The sequence below is a fragment of the Papio anubis genome, chromosome 11 (assembly GCF_008728515.1).
Source record: "Papio anubis isolate 15944 chromosome 11, Panubis1.0, whole genome shotgun sequence".
Lineage (NCBI taxonomy): Eukaryota > Metazoa > Chordata > Mammalia > Primates > Cercopithecidae > Papio > Papio anubis.
The window spans coordinates 10,450,047-10,470,836 of record NC_044986.1 but is presented as its reverse complement, the minus strand read 5'-3'; the positions used below and the strand labels follow the sequence as shown (position 1 = coordinate 10,470,836).

At 41.1% G+C, this 20,790-nt stretch overlaps 1 protein-coding gene across 3 annotated transcripts in view; it reads right to left on the bottom strand.

Annotated features, from left to right (window-relative positions):
- Window positions 1-4,672: 4,672 nt before the first annotated feature.
- Window positions 4,673-20,790, bottom strand: part of CUZD1 (CUB and zona pellucida like domains 1) — a 24,601-nt gene continuing 8,483 nt past the window's right edge. For 2 of the 3 annotated variants that reach the window (XM_031652011.1, XM_009215550.3), the window contains exons 2-9: window positions 13,674-13,824; window positions 11,514-11,728; window positions 9,918-10,068; window positions 9,344-9,561; window positions 8,692-8,864; window positions 7,223-7,614; window positions 6,182-6,450; window positions 4,673-4,968 (exon numbers count right to left, since the gene is read on the bottom strand). In XM_031652011.1, the coding sequence (XP_031507871.1) occupies window positions 4,796-4,968; window positions 6,182-6,450; window positions 7,223-7,614; window positions 8,692-8,864; window positions 9,344-9,561; window positions 9,918-10,068; window positions 11,514-11,728; window positions 13,674-13,786 (1,704 nt within the window). In that variant the 5' untranslated portion in view covers window positions 13,787-13,824 and the 3' untranslated portion in view covers window positions 4,673-4,795. Of the gene's footprint in view, window positions 4,969-6,181; window positions 6,451-7,222; window positions 7,615-8,691; window positions 8,865-9,343; window positions 9,562-9,917; window positions 10,069-11,513; window positions 11,729-13,673; window positions 13,825-18,265; window positions 18,950-20,790 lie in introns of those variants that run through there. The other variant, XM_009215548.3, reaches the window with a different exon arrangement.

Genomic DNA, 20,790 nt, shown 5'->3' with positions numbered 1-20,790 from the left:
TTACCATTTTGTTTCAATGGGAATAAATTGGACCTAGGCTTTGTTGGGTTTGGGTTATAGCTTGCAAATGAAAGACTGAAATGCAATCACAGGAACCACGTATCTGCTATCTGAGCTGCTGATGCAGGGCAGGTGAGCCCCAAAGTGGAGCTTAGCCTGCGAGCGTTCTTGGTTTTGCCCATGGAAGAACTCAAGAGCAAGCTAGAGGTAGAAGAAAACAGCTTTATCAAAGAGGCAATGTTACAGGTCCAGCAGTGTGACAGCTCCATGACTGCTCCTGCAGAGCAGGGCTACCCTGTAAGCGAAGAGTAGCAGCTCAGGGCAGTTTTGCAGTCATATTAATATTAATACTCACTTTTAATTGCATGCAGATTAAGTGTTGGTTTGTGCATAAATTTCTAGACAAGGGGTAGTAACTGTTGAGTCAGTGGGTCATTGACATGGAAAGGGGCAGTAACTCCCAGGTGCTGCCGTGGCAACAGTAAATTGACATGGCACCCTGGTGGGCATGTCTGATTGAAAGCTGCTTCCACCCCAGCCCTGTTTTAGTTAGTCTCCAATTTGGTCCAGTGCCCGAGCTCCACCTCTAGAGTTGAATCCCGCCTCCTCCTTCACTACCAGGAGTTCACGTGGCCATGTTCTCAGTCTGTTTCCCAAATCCTCCAAGCATTTGGGAAACGTGAAAAGTACACATAAAACCTGAAAAGCAAACAAGGGAAGATTAGCTTATTCCAGCATCCTCCCAGAGAAGGAGAGCAGCATCCACTCTCATCTCTCATCTAACTTTCTACCTTAATAGAAAGAGACCTGTGCTAGACTCACTATCCTTGAAGGTGTCTTTAAAGAAACAGACTTGAACATAGTCAGATTTTTATTTTTGCTTGTCAAGAAATATTCAGTAGTAATATTTAAAAGATGGGTCCCCATCTCCAAGGACTAGTTCCCCTCTTAGTCAATAAATGGCATGCACAGGATGGGATGACAGTATTATCAAGTCCCCGATGGAGGAGGGCAGTTTTTGGTAGAGCCTGGGAGATAACCCTGAGGTCCTCAAGGTTAAAAATCTGACAAATGACCCAAGAAAGGGTGTAGCCTGTGAGCCGAACATCTGTTTCTTTACAAATTTTCCCTTCATCAACAACTGTCTTGGTAAAATATACTGGTATTTATTTTAATGAAGTTCCCTGCTTATACACAGAAATTGATGAAATGTGATTACTGGACAATTTGGTGAAAATGACGTCTTTAAATCAGAGTTAATTATTTGTCCCTGAGTAGCTCCAACTTTAGTCAAATGAAACAATGATTTTAGTATTTGATGTGTATTTCATGCAAGGGCTTCAAATGAATAAAGAAGCTTTTCCAAGTAATTGTAGGCTGCTAGAGTTCCTACTTTCAAAGTCATCTCCCCATTAACTGTATTTATTCATAGCCCATAGCATGTTGAGGAAGTAGAAGCTAACATCTACCAAAACCTAGCGTTTTATGACTTTTAACAAATCCCTAATATGAAAAGTGTTGACAATGAAAGAATTAACATTTTAATAAACAGGGGTCCAAACGAACTTCCAGATCAGTTCCTCTTGGTGTGTGGTTCAAAGGATGGGATCCAGGAAGCAACCTCCAAAAGCATTCCAGGTGATTCTCAGAAAGGCTGAAGTTGGAAAGCCATGGATCAAAATGCACTTCACAGGAAAAAGCCTGCAATCAGGAAACACCAAGGGTACAGACCAAAAGGAACCAAGAAAAGCCTGCTCTCTTTAGCCAAAGGACCAGCAAAGGAGCAACCTAGCAAGACAGAAAACACTTGGATGAAAACTGTCCTACTCTAGCTAACTGCCCTGGGAAACACTGTGGTCCCACCTTCATCCCAGCCAGCAAACGTTGAGTGGAAAGCCTAGACTTCTGCCTTCCCCCAGCACTCCTTCTCTTCCCCTCCCTCATCCAGAGTGATGTCAGAGAAGGCAAAGCGGGGACTGGGATGCTCATCACCTCTAGGTGGTAATGAGACACTCACCTGCAGCCCTCACGTCAGGTGCAGACCAGGTGGTGAGCCTAGACTTCCATTTTTACCCCTACTTGGAAGGGATAAGACACCCTTTTATTCTATCCTGGTTAGAAGAGGCCCAATGGAGAGCCAGGACTTTCACCCCAGCCCAGCAGTAATGAGGTGACCCCACCTGCCTCGGGAAAGCAGAGGCAGCCTGGATTCCACCCCGCTGCGCCCCACCCCGCCCCTCTAGTTTGCCTGTGCCTGGTATTCCATTGCCCATCTCTTCGTTTTTAGCTTCTCCAAAACACTATGTTAAGCGAGTCTTTTGAATACAATATAGAGTTACTTTGTAAAATATTCTGAAAATCCATCCCTTTTAGGAGGTGAGTAGAATGACTGCTCTAGGGTGACACCCAGATGTCCCATCAGAGAAAGTCACTCATTCTCCAGGCTGCTGGGAGTGTTGGCAGCTGGCGGCTCTTGGTGCCACCGCTCGCCAGGAATTTCCCTTAGCTCAAGGCTGTTGTCTAATCCAAGTTCGCAGCCCCTCCACCCTCAGGCAGCCCTCAGTCAATGACTGATCCGCAGAAGCATAGAAAGGGCTGAGCACCGTGCCTCAGTGGGGCGACTCGGAGGGACAGAGCGGCCCCAGGACACCCTGGGGGAGTGGCTGGGCCCCCGCTGCTGCAGCTGCTTCTTTGTGCACCAAATCCCCTGCCTGCTTCTGCTTCCCTTCTGGGACACAGGTGCTGATCCCGAGCACACCCCTGAGGAAGTCTCCTGTATACCAGCCTCTGTGTCAGAGTCTGTTTCCCCAGAACCCAACCTATACCAGGTGTGGCCCAGGCATATTAGAAGCAGATTCTGGAACAGGATTTTGGAGCTGGCAGTAAGAACTTCTCGCTGGTGGTAAGTGGAACATGGATGGCTCCTAACTGCAAACACATTCTCTTTTTTAATCCTCACCACAGGTGAGGATTAAAAGGTGACCTAGCTCATGTAACACACCAGGTAAGTGGGAAGAACTAGAACCCAGGCCACCCACCCCAGACCTAGGAACTTTTATCACTTCACTTCTCTGGAGTCCTTTCTAAAGAAAGAAAACTTAAATAGTAGCACACATATTGATAATGCATATGCACTGATATTGGAGATATACCTCAATAGCTCCACTACAAATGATCTTATGATTCTTGGTAATACGATTTTACACCATCTAGTGAGTCGCAATATTTGATCATTTTCTCAGCATTACACTTTTGTGCCTGCTATGCATCTGAATCCCTACCATGTTGGCCAGCAGAGAATGTCCAGTCATTTCCTGATAGAGAGATGACTGAAGGGCTGTGACCAGACCAGACTGTTTTACAAGCATTTAACCTGATTTGCCCATTCTAATTAAATGTTTAGGGGTTTTCACGTTAGGTTAAAAAATAACTTTGCAGTCGTTCAACTTAGGCTACCTGGATGAACATAGAAAAGAGTCACTGTGTGGCTGCCTGAGATATTAATATTTAGGAGATTGACATGGAGATATTGAAAAGAAAATGGGGAAGATCTGTTGTGATTTGGAGCTAGAAAATCTATCAGTGTCCCAAGGGCATGTTCTGTGAGGGCAAAGATTCTGTCACGTCCACCATGTATTCTCTTCAGCATCCTGTAGATGCAATGCATGTTTAGAAGGAAGGAGAATGCCTTTGGGCATTTGGGAATGTGGTTACCTGTTTGGATGCATATTAGAACCTGAAACTATGTGTGTTGTTAGATGATGAGAGAGAGTTGTGTTGATCATCTAGGGTGATTAGATTCTATGTTTTCATGTGTAAAGTCAGTGCACACTGGGGTCTTTAAGCCACAGTAAATGGGAAAGTGTAAACCCAAACTGGCTACTAGTCGAGGACAATGAACCTTTGGCTTTGGTGCTTGATGATGAAGGGGAAAAAAATGTTTTCATCTCATTAACCCAGAAACGGTATGAAGTTTCTCATTTTATGCTCACATTTGTCTATCCAAAGCCCTTTCCTGAAATGCTTACAGTGAGAAATGGTGAGGCTCTGCATGAAAGCAGGAAGGCATGTGAATCAAGGAGACTGCAGTTCTCCTCACGCTTTAGTTTCAGAAATTTTAACTTTTGATGTTTCAAAGAGTAGCATATTTGCATCTAAAAAATAAACACATCTATCTTTGAAGGCTACTTTTCTTAAGTAAAAATAACCCTTTTCACCTAATATTTGGTTAAAATGTTTTGTATTTATAAAAGGAGGTGTTCATTCGTGTAATTTTTTTTTTTTTTTTTTTTGAGACAGAGTTTCGCTCTTGTTGCCCAGGCTGGAGTGCAATGGCGTGATCTTGGCTCACTGCAACCTCCGCCTCCCAGGTTCAAGTGACTCTCCTGCCTCAGCCTCCCGAGTGGCTGGGATGACAGGCACGTGCCACTGCACCCAGGGCTAATTTTTGTATTTTTAGTAGAGACAGGGTTTCACCATGTTCGTCAGGCTGGTCTCGAACTCCAGACCTCAGGTGATCCACCCACCTTGGCCTCCCAAAGTGCTGAGATTATAGGCGTGAGCCACATGCCCAGCCTCATGTAACATTTTTGTATCTTTAGTTCCTAAAATGAGAGCCAACTGGCGTGGTATTTATTTCCATCGTCCTGTAATGAAACACGCTGACACAGTGACATGCAGGCCTGTGTGTCACTTTCAGGCCCTTCCTAATTTATTCATAATATATGTAGCCACGAGGTAGCATTTCCTTTGGCATCCTGGAGGAACGTGTCTCACTTAGGGTTGGACCTGTTGGTTAATAGTTCTGCAGCTTCTGGTATTTGTAGTATGCCTGTTGATTTACAAAATGCCTCACTGTGATTGTGGCTACAATCACTACATTCAGAACTAGAACCATGAATGAAAACAGATGCAGACTGTTGAAAGGCTGGTTTGGAGTTTCTTCCGCATGTGTTTCATGCTGAAATCCTAAAATTGGAAACAAGATGAAAATCACTTTTTAAGAAATGTTAACATTATAAAATGTTGGTAGCTTTTATAATACCTGTACATATCCTATGACTCATATATGAGTTAATGTATAACACATAATGCCAACACAATATAGAGGAACCATTATCAAATATTTGAATTCATTTATATTTATATTTAATTTTAAACTCGTTTCAAACAGTTGACTTAGTTTGGTTTCTTGATATCACGTGAAAAATGTGTAAAACTCAAGCATAACAGTCTAATGGAAATGCAGCTTCACTGTTGCTCACTGTTGCCAAAATACATTTTGTCAACAGAAAAAAAAAAAAATTTGTTCATTCCCTTGAAATAGGAAAAAGATACTTTTCTCATATTGATGGTATTTCCATAATGACTTCCATTTATAAATTTTCAACTAATTTCAGACCAGTGTCTATAGATACACTATGTAAGCCACTTAGTGAATGAGTTTATAAAATTACTGAATTTAACTTCTGTTTGTTTTTCTGTTTTTGCCATAGAAATATTTTGTTACAAAGCAGAACCATACTCCTTTATCATGCTAATAATAATGAATAAATACAGAGATCATAAGGTCCTTTAATGCCATTTTCAACTAAAATAACTTCTTACCGTTTTTCTTTCATTAAGGCTTATCTTAAGCCATTTAATTATGAACCTTCCTTAAGTATTTACCATCATTCCTTTCGTGTATCTAGGCAGATCTCAGGTTTCAAGCCTTTCAAAAGAAGCAGGGCTGGCCTATGTTAATATAATAGATTCTTTGTTTTTTTAAAAAAAAATAACTTTTTTTCAAATAGGCTATTACGTGGAATGCTGGTTCATTTTGTTTTACTCATTTAGGAGTTAAAATACATTGCTTTCAATTCAATTATCTGCTATGGCATCTATAATAAGGAGTCAGGAAACTAAAGGAAACTTGTTTTTAGAGATGAGGACATTACACTTAAACTCAAAATCCAAATGAATGGCAAACTATCAGTGTATCATATGCTTACACTGTACATAGTATGCATATTATCAACTGATGGAAATAAATACTAATCCTGTATACTTAAAATTCAACTTATTTGTTAAAGCTCCTATTATAAATCTCTAAACTGTACATGCTTAAGAGTTACTGGATTTAAGCAGCATTTTATGAGCCATGATGTGCTTTTTGATCATGAATAGCTTTTTGTCTTACCTGAATTACCACTTGCACTTCGATCCCTTTTCAGACGAATGGGTCCTATGATGGAATCTGTTCTCCATTTATATGAAGAAATGTCTCGTTTGCTTCTGGAGACACAACCTTGACTGCAGCGAGACTGGTAGTCACTGCTATCACATATCAAAACTTTACATTGCAGATACACAGAGCTCAAACTTCTCAAGAATTTAAAAGCATTAAACTGGAATCTCCCATAGTGTCCAAATAAGGGATACACCTTACAAGTCTCATCTCGACTACATCTGGAACAGAATTTATGAACATGTTTAGAAGATACAGACAAATTCAGTCTTTTCCATTCTAAAAAATTTTCTCTGAATTAAGTTGTGAATCCAAAAATCCCTCATGAAAGACGGTGTCTCTAGTTCACACTACAGTGAGTTAAGACTATAGATGTGATTCCTGGGTAAGATAGCAAGGTTCTTTCTAGCTCTAAAATTCCTGGTCCGTATAACTTAATCAGAAAACCAATACTTATGTATTGGAAGTCAGACTTCTTTCCTTACATGCTTACCATTAACGTATCAGTACAAATGACATAGTTAAAATCCAACAAATTGTAAGGAAAAAAGGAAATTGTTCCTTTCAAATAAGAACTTTCTACATTTTTTCTTAAGGATGCTACATGTGTTTTACTGATGGCGTTGTATTTTAAAGATAATACACATGAAATAATCTTCTAGGTTTTGCTTCACAAAAACCAAAACGTGCAAAAAACAAAAACAAAAATAGAACTTTTATAACAAAAATAAATTTGTTTCTACCAGCAAATATTTTGTAAATACACTTAAAATTCTAGAGGATATAAGCTGTGTCTGCATAAATGTTTAAATTTAAATTATTCATAATTGGTACATAGTAATGGTATTTTATAAAAGGATTAGAATAAATTTAATGAAATTTCATGTAGTACTAGGAAAAATGTATATATATACAACACAAAAAATTACTTCATTGAAATTATTATTCCACAGGAAGAAATACCATACATACATCAGTTACATTAATACATACCCACTCTTGATTAGGTCATAGGTTGGAGACGCAAGGTCAGAGGTGGGAGAGGCTCTACAGGTATCCAGAAACACCACCAAATTTGGATCTGAGGTGTGCAGACTAACTTGAACAAAAAGAGTTTGGTTCAAATCCACATAATATGGTGACTCGAGTATAGTCTTTTCAAATGAATCGGATTCAAAAAGAGCCATGCTTGTGTTATATTTGCCCAGTGCATTTTGATTTTGTATTACATCATCTTCTGTTATGTATATCAACCCCACTGTAGAATTATGTTCCATTTCACACTTCACAATAATCTGGAGTTGTTTCTGACGGGTGATCACTTCAGAAGGTGAGGATGCAGAAAAGGTGATTATATTGGTGTAAGTAATTGACTGATCTTCTACCTGCAGAACAAGATAGAATTCAATTTTTATATTTTAAGTCCAGTAATATTTTAGAGCATAGATGTGGATAACATTTGCAGGTACAGATATAATTTTCTTAAATCACGAGGTAACAGCTTTCATGTCAGAATACTATAAACCTTAAATGTATTTCATTGAAGAAATATTCTAGGAAAGAAAGAAAGAATGAGATGAGAAATACAGCTTGTATTACAGAGACCTGAAGATAGAATCAGATAGAATTTTTTTCAGTTACAGTAAAATCCATTTTGAATGCAAATTTCCAGTCTTGAGAAGACATTAAACCTTACTATATATTGCTTTCCTTAAGGAGCTTTAAGTTAGTGTGGCTAACTGGGCAGTTTCCAAAATATATGTAGACCAAGAGTCTGCAAGAGGAAGGCCCTTAGCTGCCTTCCCTGGGGGTTCACAGTGTAATAAAGCCTGTGTGTTCATTTTTAGCAAGATACGATGATTTACTTCTGTCTTTACCAATTCCTCTGGATTAGTCACCATTCTTTTCAATTAGGTTATTATTTAATGTCTGAGTGAAAAGTTTATGGTATGTATCCTAAAGAGACCAAAGGTTAAAAATGTTTGAAATCTTGAATGGGACTTCTAGAAAAATGTAGAACAAATCACAAACTTCCAGTAATATCCTTCAGGTTTCAATTTTTTTTAACATTTTATTTTCTGTCTTTAAAAGGAAAAGAAGAAGATCCTAAAAATTCAGCTAGATCTTCACTAAATACAAGGTGTAAACATTTTCTGCATAAGTGTTACTGGTAGGTTATTAAGCCAACTGCATAAAGATGTTCAAACTCTCTTTAGTGAGTTTTCAGAGTTCTTTACCTTCTGGGAAAGATAACCCCACTTGTCCCGAAAATGAATCCAGCAATTTAGCAGCTATGTATGAATGGGTATGTGCACTAATATGTCTTCACATGCTTCTCATGTGGTTAAGCCACTAAAATTTGGGGGCTGTTTGTTACAGCAGCTAGCAAGCATTACCCTGACTGCATTGCTCAACATGCACTCAGCATTTGACAAAATCCGGCTATCAGTATTTCACTTTACCTTTCTGATTGTACCACATCCATTAAGAGGGATAGAAAATTCCACAACGTTTGATAATTTTGGTCTGCAAGTTGGGTCTTTTAGTTGTAAGGTATTCCCATTAGAGTTAAAAGCCTCTAGGTAAGATTTGCTTATAATAACTCTCATCCTGTCAGAAGAGCAAGTTAAAGATGCTGTCAGGGAAAAAAAAAAAAAAGAATGGTCATGTTTATGCCAGCTAGGAATGTTGGATCTTGAAGAGCTATGTGTACAAGTAAATATATAAGAAGTCAAAAACATTTTGCCCTAAATAGTAACCATAAGTTTGAGATAGCCAAGCAGTTGATTCACCTTTTACTGTGTTCATTGTGACCTTGTTTAGAGCTAGAATCTGCAAACCTGATGTTTTTAATTGTGTCTTTGCAGAAAGAATTAAGGGAAACAGTCCATATTATCTGCATAAATTTTTTTCAGGTTAATAAAATCATTGATTTCCTCTTGCATTAAGCAATGCACAGAAATGATTGTCAAGCTTAAGATTATGAATATGTTCCCAAGTATATATGACATGCTTGCAAATAGGAATAGCCACAGGTAGGCTAACAATTAACAGTTTCTATGTATGCAATCTTCAGAGAGCTCAAAATAGCTAAGAACATAAAACATGACTTACTAGTGTTGATGTTTTCTGCATAAATTGAGGTGTAGGAAGCAGAAAAGCCCCGGTAAGAATTGGCATAATCTGTAGACAACACGACAGTCAGAGAGTTTGATGACGATTCGAAGGTGGGAGTCACACGGCCACAGACTTGTCCAATCAGGCCAGAGTTGGTGGAGGGGCCATCATAGATGGCAAGAAAGTCAAATTTGCACTGTTTGTCTATTTCTAGGCTAGAGAATGAGGGCCTCTGGTGAAAAAGAGTTTCAAACCAATTCAATTCTATTTTCTAACATCCCAACAATCCTACTCTTAAGTGATTATGGATTTTTTTTTTTCCTTCAATGGTATCTCAGGTTTACGAGGACAAACCTGGGGTTTTGATAGTCCCTGACAAGGACCTCAGAATCTTCAGAAAAATAGTCAACTTAGTTCAATGGAATAGCATCACTGTTTTCCTTTCTTCATCAGTTCTTTGAAAAGGGCCCATATATGGGAATTACATATGATAATTTCTCTTCCCCAAATCCCCCAGTTGCCAGGTGGGTTTACTGCATTTGTTCCAACAGAATTGGGCAGCAGTACTTACAAAATCTCTTTGAAGTTTAGTTTTATCTTGTAACCTTTCTCCACTTGTATGTGCCATACACAATAAGCCAGCTCAGGATGCGGATTTGGGTAATTGGGGCTGGTGAAGGATCCTTCCAAGGTATCCAGGTAACCGCCACAGTTTGGAATAGCTGAAATGGATGTGAAGGTGGTCAAGAATGAACATCAAAATAGTGACTGCTTTTAATTTCTGTGTCGTGCATCGAGCTTAACACGTCTCTCCTGAGTATGATTCCATCTCCGTCTTTCCCATGGGTCACATATTGAGGTTTTCATCTTTTTTTATCATTGAAATTTCTGCCCACTGGTGCAGGGCAGAGAGGGAATCTTTACACTATTGCCAAATGAATCATATTAAAGTTGTGCTGTAAGATGTGTTGCATCTGGAGAGACTCCCATTACCTGAACTGCACCATAGAAAATAAAGTCACACCCTCCCTTGAAGGCTCTTCCTCACTCTCACCAGCTCAGCTTTCCAGTCTCATCAGCCTCTGTCCTATCCTCCCTTTCTTCCCTTGACTCCTCGGCTGTCAGCTCCAGTAGAGGTGAGTGCTCTTCCCTGACTCCCCCCTCCACCTACCTCACCATGCTATTGTTCAAAGCTCAGCTCCGAAACAGCCTTCATGAAGCAGCCCTTGGTCTCTCCTTTCCCCAGTAAGTACATAAGGAAGCAGCTGGACAGATGAAATGGGGAGAGACAATGCAGAGAGCTCTTTTTGGAGATGAAAATGGTTTAGATTGGCTGAAGCATAGGGTGCATGCCAGGCAGCAGCTAGGGGCAAGGCTTGAAAAGGTGGCCTGGGTCCAGCTTGGGAAAACCTTGACTGCTGCACTCTGGCGATCGGATGGTACCAAGAAGTCAGTGGTTTCAGGAGGAGAGTGACATGGTCAGCTTTAGGTCTTAGAACGAAATCCACAGTGGAGCTCTCCTCATGAACCCACTTGCAGATGTTCTTGGCATTCTGCTTTGGATCACAGTGGAACGTAGGTGCCGTGAATGCAGAGCCCTGTAAATGTAGCCTCCAACCACCTGACGGTCTTAAATTTCAGTGGTGAGACCAGAGATTTCCAGCATGCACTCTCCAATCTTCATTATCAGAATCATCCAAGGGACTTGTTAAACATGAAGGTTCAATAACCCCAACCAAGATCTAAGGAATCAGAGCATAGGGAGGTGTGGTCCCTGAAGAAGCATTGCAGAAGATACTAGGGTTACTATTAAACAGGCTGAATGTGGAGTCTCTGCTTTGGGGCTCTAACACAGTACCCCTCAACATGTAGCCATCTGATCAGCCCTTTGTCTCTGCCTCATCTGGGAACTGGTTAGAAAGGCAAGATCATGTGCTCCACCCAGAACCAATGAATCACAATATCTGTGATGGGGCTGGGATCTACGATTTAACAAGCTCTCCAAATGATTCTTATGCACAGATGAGTTAGAGAACTACTGCTCTCTCAAATAGAGAAGACTCTGAGAGAATATACTCAGACTGAAGATTATAAGAACCCAGACAGGAGAGTGTGTAACCTGTGCTTGCAGGAGATGTGAGTGAAGGTTGTGTAAATGATGACTTACAGGTGTTAGGAGAGAAGAAGTAGTAGAAGACAAAGACAGTTCGTTGAATTCTTGCCGAGTCAGTAACTATTTGAAATGTCAATGTACTGGCTGATGATTCAAATACAGGAACATAGTCGTTTTTACTGCAGACTTGCCCTAGCAGAGGCCCATTGCTGGAGGTTCCGTCAAAGACTTTAATGTTTTCACTTTCACAGCTTCCATCTGGATCAAGCCTGTGGACAAAACACAACTGTGGCTGGAGAAGTGTCACAAGCAAAGGGGGTTTGCAGAGCAGAGTCAATTGCTCACCTAGGCATGTAAATTTACAAAGTGGTGGCACATCTGTTTTCATTTAAACGTCTCCAAGACCAATCACCAACCCCACCATCCTCAACATCAAATCACAAACTGTCAATTTTAATGGGCGCAGGGAGGTGAACTGCTTTGCCTATGTCTCGTATCAAGTAAATGATGAAGATGGGCCTGGAATCAGAATTCCTTTCCTTCTACCTATTTCTATCTCTCCTATTCCCCATGTCCATGTAATCTTTGATGAACCTTCTTGTTTAGAATTGTTTCCCATTGACGCTTGATATCCAAGGCTATTGAAAGGTGAAGCAACTCTTCTTCCACAGCCACCTTTCCCAAACCTTAGCACCTCCCTAGTTGCTCCTTCCTTCCCTTATATCACCACCACTTCCTCATTCTGAAGGACAGTCCCATGCCCTGCATTGGACAGGACAGCCCAGGGTTTTAGTTTGCTGCCCATTCTGACAGGGTCTCCCCAAATATCCTCAGAGGACATATGTCCAAACTTACAGGAAGTAATACAACGGTAGAGAAATCTGGGTTCTCTTTCCACTTTAGTCACTTACCTGCTGTATAAAATTAAATCAGTGATTTAACCTTTCTTGGCTTCAGTTTTCTCATCTGTAAAATGGGGATATCACAGCCTACTTCTCATTATTGTGTGAGGTTTATAATATTCTGAATATGAAGCACCTGCCACAGGCCTGGCACACAGGTGTGCAATAGATGTTAAATGTTAATTTCTCGCCTCCCTTGCTCTACCCACACTTTCTCTTCCCCTCTCTCCTTACACAGCAAGAATAGCATATATGTTTCTCAGCAACCATTCCAGTAAATTTGAGGACTCTTTTGCTTTTTGAAGGATAAGTTAAATTCCAGCTTCAGTGGTACAGGACTACTATGGTTCTCAAAAGTGTGGTACTTGGACGTGCAGCATCAACATCACCTGGGCATTTGTCAGCTATGCAGATTCTCAGGTCCCACACACTCCAGCTGAATAAGATAATAGAGACTCCAGCTATGGGGCCCAGCAGTTGTGTTTTAACAAGTCTTCCACATGCTTCTGATGTATGATCAAGTATAAGAACCACTGGGACAGGCATAAGAGTGGGGGCTCTGGAGCCGGGCTGCTTGGATTCAGTTTCTATCCCATTTTTATTATTTTTTAGTCTTGGACCTGGTAAGTGACTTCTCTGGGTTTTCTCATCTATAGAATGGGGATTAGACTGCATCTGGCCAGAGAGTTGTTGAGAGGATTAACTAGAGACAGATCTCAGGAAACACTGAGTGTCTCTGCAGGGCAGAGTCATGTTCTTAGCTTGGCCTCACACTGGGGTCACCTGGGCACTTATAAAAAGCACTTATAAATGTATACTTATTTCAAAATAAAAACTATAAAATAAAAAAAATTGATGCCTGGAGTCTACCCCCAGAGATTACAATCTAATTATGTAGTGTACAGCCTGGGAGTCCGGGTGTGTGAAAGCTCCCCCACATATTCAAATGCATAGCAAAATTTGGAACCAAAGTTTAGTGTTTTAAGGCCAAGAAACTGGAACTAGACCAGCTAGGTTCTAACCGTGGTCATGCTATTCACTATTTGTGTGACCTCAGACAAGTTCTCAACCTTGCTGTGTTCGTAGTACTATTATAGTGCTGACCTTGAAGGACCTCTGTGAGCCACTGCCAGGCACACAGCCATTATCAGTGACTACCAGCCATCATCCCCATCACCATCATCATCATGATGGTGTCAGTGTCACTACCAGCTCTAGCAGCAGCTGAATTCTTTCTACAGAGAGACCCCTGCCCAACCCAATGTGGTCAGAGTTTGATATCCCTTATTAGGAAACTAAAGCTTCTACTTACTGGATATAGGAAAAGATAATTCTGATGCTTTTGTTTTCTGGTCTTTCTATTGTCCAGGTGCAGTTCTCACTGGGATTGAGTTGCAGGATCATGGCTTTGTGGGTCTCTGCCATATTGGCACCCCCTAGAGTGACACTGCAGCTTGAATTGCCTGTTAGAGACCACAGATGGCACTGAGGAAAGTCAACAACAGACCCTTTCCCCTCCCTGAGAGATTAGGAATCTACCTCTCACATGTAATATACATAGAAGCAGACAGCTAATTGTGGATGGCACTTAGCTTACTCCAAAGTAAGTCAAAAGCAGTTGATTTCTCCGTCTTGAACGGTTTGAGGAGAAGTATTTGTAACTTCTCTACATATAGTCCATAAAAGAGACTATATTAGGACCTGAAGAAGGATGGTTTGTATTTTTAATAGGTTTCCATATGAACATGTGTCTTTATTTCTCTAGCATAAATACCTAGGAGTGATATCACTGGGTCATATGTTAAGTGTATATTTAACTTCATAAGAAACTGCCAAACCATTTGCCAGAGTGGCTGTTCTATTTCATAATCCAACCAACGATGTATGAGAGTTCCAGTTGCACCACATGCTAATCAACACACACTACTGTCAGGTTTTTGTATTGCTTTGTTTAGCCATTCTAACAGATATGTAGCAGTATCCCATCATGGTTTTTTAACTTGCATTTCCCTAACGGCTAATGACATTGAACATCATTTCATGTTCTTATTTTCCTTCTATATATCCTTTTTAGTGAGTATCTCTAAGTCTTCTGCCCTTTTTCTAACTTAGCTTTTTGTTTTTATTATTGGGTTTTGAGTTTTTTATATATGCTGAATACAAGTCCTTTGTTGCATCTGCAATTTGAAAATATTTTCTCCCAATCTGTATCTTGTCTTTTCATCCTCTTAACAGTGTCTTTCCCAAAATAAAAGTTTTAAATTTTTTATAAAGTCAATTTAGTAATAGTTTCTTTTATGGGTTGTGCTTTTGGTGTCTTGTCTAAGAACTCTTTGCTTAACCCCAGGTTACAAAGATTTCTCCTGTTTTCTTTTTTAAAATAATATAGTTTTACATTTTACATTTAGAACTATGATCCATTTTAAGCTAATTTATGGATAAGAAATGAGGCTTAGGTTGAGTTTATTTTTTGCATATGGGTGTCCAATTGTACCAAGACCATTTGACGAAAAGGCTCTCCTTTCTCCGTTAAATTGCCTTTGCACTTTTGTCAAAAATCAATGGACCATATTTGTGTGGATCTATTTCTGAACTCTCTATTCTGTTTCCATTTTCTGTGTCTATCCTTTTGGCAAACCACACCTTCTCGATTACTGTAGTTTATCAGAAGTCTTAAAATTAGGTAACATGAATGTTCCAACTTTACTGTTCTTTTGCAAAATTGTTTTGGCTATTCCAGTTCGTTTGCTTTTTCATGTAAATTTTAGAGTCAGCATATCTTTATCTATTTAATATTCTTACTGGGATCTTTATTGGAATTGCACTGAATTCATAGATCAACCTGGGGGGGAAAAAAAAGGATGGTTTTTAAAAGACACTTGATTGCTAGAATGTATAAATAATTCTTACAATTAAATAATTAAAAGGCAAATAATCCAATTTAAAAAGGACAAAGAACCAGAATAGACATTTTTCCAAAGAAGATCTATAAATGGCCAATATGCACATGAAGATACACTCAGCCTCATTAGTCATCAGGGAAATACAAATCAAAACCATGAGATATCACTTCATATGCATTAGGATGGCTAGAGTCAAACACAGAAAACAGCAAGCATTGACAAGGACATGGAGAAACTGGAATGCTTATACACTGCTCATGGGATTGTAAAGTGGTACAGCTGCTATGGAAAACTGTCTGGCAGTTAGTTCCTCAAAAGATTAAACATACAGTTATCATAACCCAGCAATTCTACCACTAGGCATATCCCCAAAAGAAATAAAAACAAATGTCCACACAAAAACTTGTATACTATATTCATTGCAACGTTAGTCCTGATAAGTCAAATATTCATCAATTGATGAATAAATAAATAAAATGTGGTCTATCCATACATTGGAATATTATTCAGCAATAAAAAGAAATGAGGTACAGTTGTCCCTTGGTGTCCGCGAATGATTGGTTCCAGGACCCCCTGTGGACACCAAAATCCATGGATGTTGGAGTCCCTTATGTAAAATGACTTAGTGTTTGCATGTGACCTATACACATCCTGTACACTTCAAAATATCTCTAGGTTATTTATAACACAATGTAAATGATGTGTAAATAGTTGTTATACTATATTGTTTAGGAAATAACGACAAGGAAAAAAGTCCGTACGTGTTCCCTAACCAACTATTTTTTTTCAAATGTTTTCAATTCATGGTTGGTTGAATCCATGAATGCTGAACCCATAGGTACTCAGGGCTGATTGTACTGATACACGCTACAATATATATGAACCTTGAAAATATTATGCTAAGTGAAAGACCATATATTACATGATTTCATTTATGTGAAATATCCAGAATAAGTAAATTTATAGAGATAGAAAGTAGAGTAGTGGTTTACTTGTGCTGGAGACATCAGGAGAAATGCAGAGTGACTGGTAGTGAATACAGAGTTTCTTTATACATATATATACATACATACATACATATATATATATATATATATGTGTCCACACAAAAACTTGTACACTAATATTCATCGCAACATTAGTCTATATATATTAGTCTCTATATAAAATATATAGTTATAGATATATTAAACATTGGTCTATATATAGAGACTATATATATAGACTATATATAGAGAGACTATAGACTATATATAGAGACACTATATATATATATAGAGAGAGAGACAGACAGACAGACAGACAGAGAGTCTTACTCTGTTACCTATACTGGATTGCAATGGCACAATCATAGCTCACTGCAGACTCAAACTACCGGGCTCAAGTGATCCTCCCACCGCAGCCGCCAGAGTAGCTGGGACTACAGTCATGTACCACCATGCCCGGCTAAAATTTTTTTTTTAATTTTGTAGAGTCGAGGTCTCACTATGTTGTTCAGGGTGGTCTCAAACTCTCAGCGTCAAGCAATGCTCCCATGTCAGCCCCCCAAAGTGCTGGGATTGTAGGTTTGAGCCATCGTGCTGAGCCTGAGACCGTTTCTTTTGGGGGTGAAGAATATGTTCTGGAATTAGATAGTGGTGATTGTTGCACAATTCTGTGTATATACTGAAAAACACTAAATTGTATACTTTAAAATGGTGGATTTTATGGTATGTGAATCATATCTTAATAAAGCTGTTATTGAAAAGGAGAAAGAAGAGAAGAAAGAGAAAAGGAGAAGAGGAAAAATAACTGGATCCTAAAGATAAACTGTTAGCAGTGAAATTATCCAGTAAGGGGCTGGGCGTGGTGGCTCACACCTGTAATCCCAGCACTTTGGGAGGCCAAAGCGGGTAGATCGCTTGAGCTCAGGAGTTCAAGACCAGCCTGTGCAACATAGTGAAAATTCTTTTCTATAAAATTTTTAAAAATTATTTGGTAAATTCTTATATTTTTATGTACATTGTCAGATAGGCACACATAAAATTATTACTAATTCAAAATCCCACCAAGATTTTGACTAATGGTCAAAAACCCCACCTACATAGGAACAAAGGTTTATTTTTATTTATTCTCCCATATACTCTCATAACCCCATCCACCCAGAAACAATCATCACTAAAACCTTGGTGTAAACTCTTCCACACCTTTTCCTTTCCTCTTCTATTTCTAGATGTGTAAAACGCTTGAATGTATATATTTCAAACATAAGAACCATCATATGATACAAACTTCAGATCTTTCTTTTTCTCTTAATGTGATCTATGGACACATTATAGATCAGAGTCTTTTTTTTTTTTTTTTTTTTGAGACAGAGTCTTGCTCTGTCACCCAGGCGTGAGTGCAGTGGCATGATCGCAGCTCACTGCAACCTCCGTCTCCCGGGTTCAAGCGATTCTCCTGCCTCAGCCTCCCGAGTAGCTGGGACTACAGGTGCGCACCACCACACCTGGTTAATTTTTGTAATTTAGTAGAGACAGGGTTTCACCATGTTGGCCAGGCTGGTCTCGAACTCCTGACCTCGTGATCCACCCTCCTCAGCCTCCCAAAGTGCTGGGATTACAGGCATGAGCCACCACCCCCAGCCATCATTTTTTTTTAAGTTGCAAAAACCAGTGTTCCATTGTATGGATTTACCATAACAGATAATGAAAATTCCTGTTGTAGTTTACAATTATCTAAGTGCACACATTTATACAGATATCTTTGGACACTTTTATGCTTATTTCCAAAACATAAACTCTTAGCAGTAAAATTACCCAGTAAAATTCTATACACTTTTGATATGTTTATGGACATTGTCAGATGAGCCAAATAAAATTCGAACTAATTTAAAATCCCCCCCAGGAGCATTAGAGTACATTTTTCTCTGAACTGGGGCCACTTCGAAAAATTTTGAAAGAAGCCTCTTAAGAGAAGAATTTCTCTGTTTTGGTGAATAAATCTGGTTCAATTTTCTTACCTTCAGCCTCTGCCATTGTCAACTCCGCCAAACAGGAGAGAATTAAGAGGGTCAGTGGCATGAGCCTTTTTACAAGCTCCATTTTGGCAAGGGGCTGAGCAGCCTTAAAGACTGGCAGCTTTTATAGCCTCTGTGTTACATCAGCTTTCTGGACACCTCCAGGGAAACGTCAGTTCCAGCCATGCAATGGGGTAGATGTGTGTGAGAATAGAGCAGCTGTGTGACTGGTTTCTTATCAGCAGTCCCCACAGTGAGGGTTCCCTCTCCTCAAATCCTTCCCGGAAGGGTTGACACCCAGTGGAAGCTCTTTGTGGGGATCTCCAGCAGCTGGTTCCCAGCAGGCACTGAGTTATTCTCCATGAAACTGATGGGGAGCTGTGCCTTTCTTCTGTGCCTGCACATCACAAACAGGTGGCCTCATTGACATCATTGAAGTCTTCAGGCTCTGCTTCAGGGCTCTGCTCTACAGGAGCCTGTAGCAGAACAAAGGCCAGTGGGGCAAGGCAGGTGGTGCAGTACCTGGGCAAAATCTGGGTCCAGCTGGGACATTCAGATGCCCTGCCAGTTGGCTAACCCTGTGGGGGAGGGGAAGAGGGTAGGGATGAAGAGAAAAAGAGGACAGATCCAGATTCCCCTACAGGGATTTCTAACCAGTTATGTCTGGAGAGGCTGAAGCAGGTGAATTAGTCTCTCAGGCATGGTGTTTTGCAGCCGAGAGAAAGAAATCCTAGTGTCCACAGTGAGACTGGGAGGAGCAAGTGGTGGTGGGTGGGGGCTGCCCTCTTTTCATTCAATCAGTAAATATTACTTATTGATCTAGGGCCTAAGCAATATAGAATTGAATGTGAGAGACGCAGTCCTGCCCTCATGAAACTTATATTCTAAGTGGAGAGTTAGACAACAAAAATAAATGAAGAATTCAAATGGTGAGAGGAGCTATGGATACAATAAACAGGCTGACTGCATAGATGGTGGTTGCCTTGGGGTGGGGAGGAAACCTGACAGTGAGAAGGAGGGCATCTTGAGAGATGAAATCGGAACAAAGGCAGAAAGATAAGAGGGAGGCATTCATGGGTGATCTGAACTTGGGAGTTGCATCTTAGGCAAAAGAGAGGGCATGTGCACAGGCCCTGAGGCAGGGACCAGGTGGGCACACCTATAACAGTATGGAAGAAAGAATAGCCTGGCTGGACATGAGTGGGAGGAATGAGCTGGGAGGGGAGGATGGAGAGGAGCAGGTGAAGGTCAGATGGGGAAGGACCCATAGGGCAAATGAGTCTGGGTTTCACTCTAAGTTCAGGTGGAACATACTGAGTGGACAATGCCAGGACTGGCTACTTTCTGAAGAACCTTCGTGCAGTTCTGGGGAGGTCTGACGCCCGTGTAGGCTGAGTCTCCTAGGGTGAAACCCTCTGGCTACCGTCAGCCCCTCTGTGTTGTTCTGACGGTGCTGAAGCCCAGGACACTTCCCTAGGGAAAGCACAGTCCTACGCCGTGACCCAGGGGATCCATTCCTTGTTGGGTCCTTGTAGGGGAAAGGCAGCATCTGGGATGCTCAGGAGGAGCTTGGACATTCCCCAAAGCCCCTGCCTGGCTCTGCTCCACTCCTGTCTGCCCGGGCTGGTTGTGGATGACGCAGGACTGGGTGTCCTGGGGTGAGTTAGCAGGGCACAGGTGTTTGAGACTGGGGACCCTTCTGGTTACTAATCGCTTGCAGCTGTGTCCATGAATACCCACCCCTACCCTGGGCTTTCCCTCTGAACCCCTCTTTGTCACCCATGGCTGGGATCTCCAACATCCCTAATCCATCTCCACTGAGTGTGAGAGTTTCGTGGCCACACTCTGTCAGGTGGCCCTGATAAAGGACCCAGGCTTCCAGGTCCAGTCAGGAGAGAAGCCACCTTGAGGCCTCTGGCAATTTCCTGGGGACCATGGGGTGCTGTGGGGTCACCCTGCATCATCTCACTGCTTTTTCCCTGTCACCTGTGCAAGTCCCCACTTCACATCAAGGACACAGCGGCTCAGATGAGTAAAGGGACTTCTCCTGGTGAAGGCCAAATTGGGATGGGAACTGGGTCCATAGGGCTCTAAAACCCATGTGTGGTGCTCTGTCCTCCTGCTAATGGGGGTATCCTGAAGACCTTTGTCCCACCTGCCTCCCTCACAGCCCCTGCAATACCTGCACCAGGAGTAATCACCCACATGGGGAGGCCCTGGCACAGGCGTCCTGGGTCCAGGCACTGGGCCACCCACTGTGTGGGGTAACAGGGGATTTGTATGTGCTCCATCTGTCAGAGCTTGCTGGTGACAAGAGAAAATCAAAGACAGGGGACAGAGATAGTGCCCAGAAACTTAAGGGGGACAGGTGACCTCCGGCTGGAGGCTGCCCTGACTTGGCCTCTTCCCAAGCATGCTGGGGCTGGAGGCGCAGCCTCCAGGAAGTGCTCGGCCTCTACAGACAGCTCTTCCACCCACATCTGGCCCATTTCTGTGCCTAGATGTCACAGCTGTTTCCTTCATTTGCA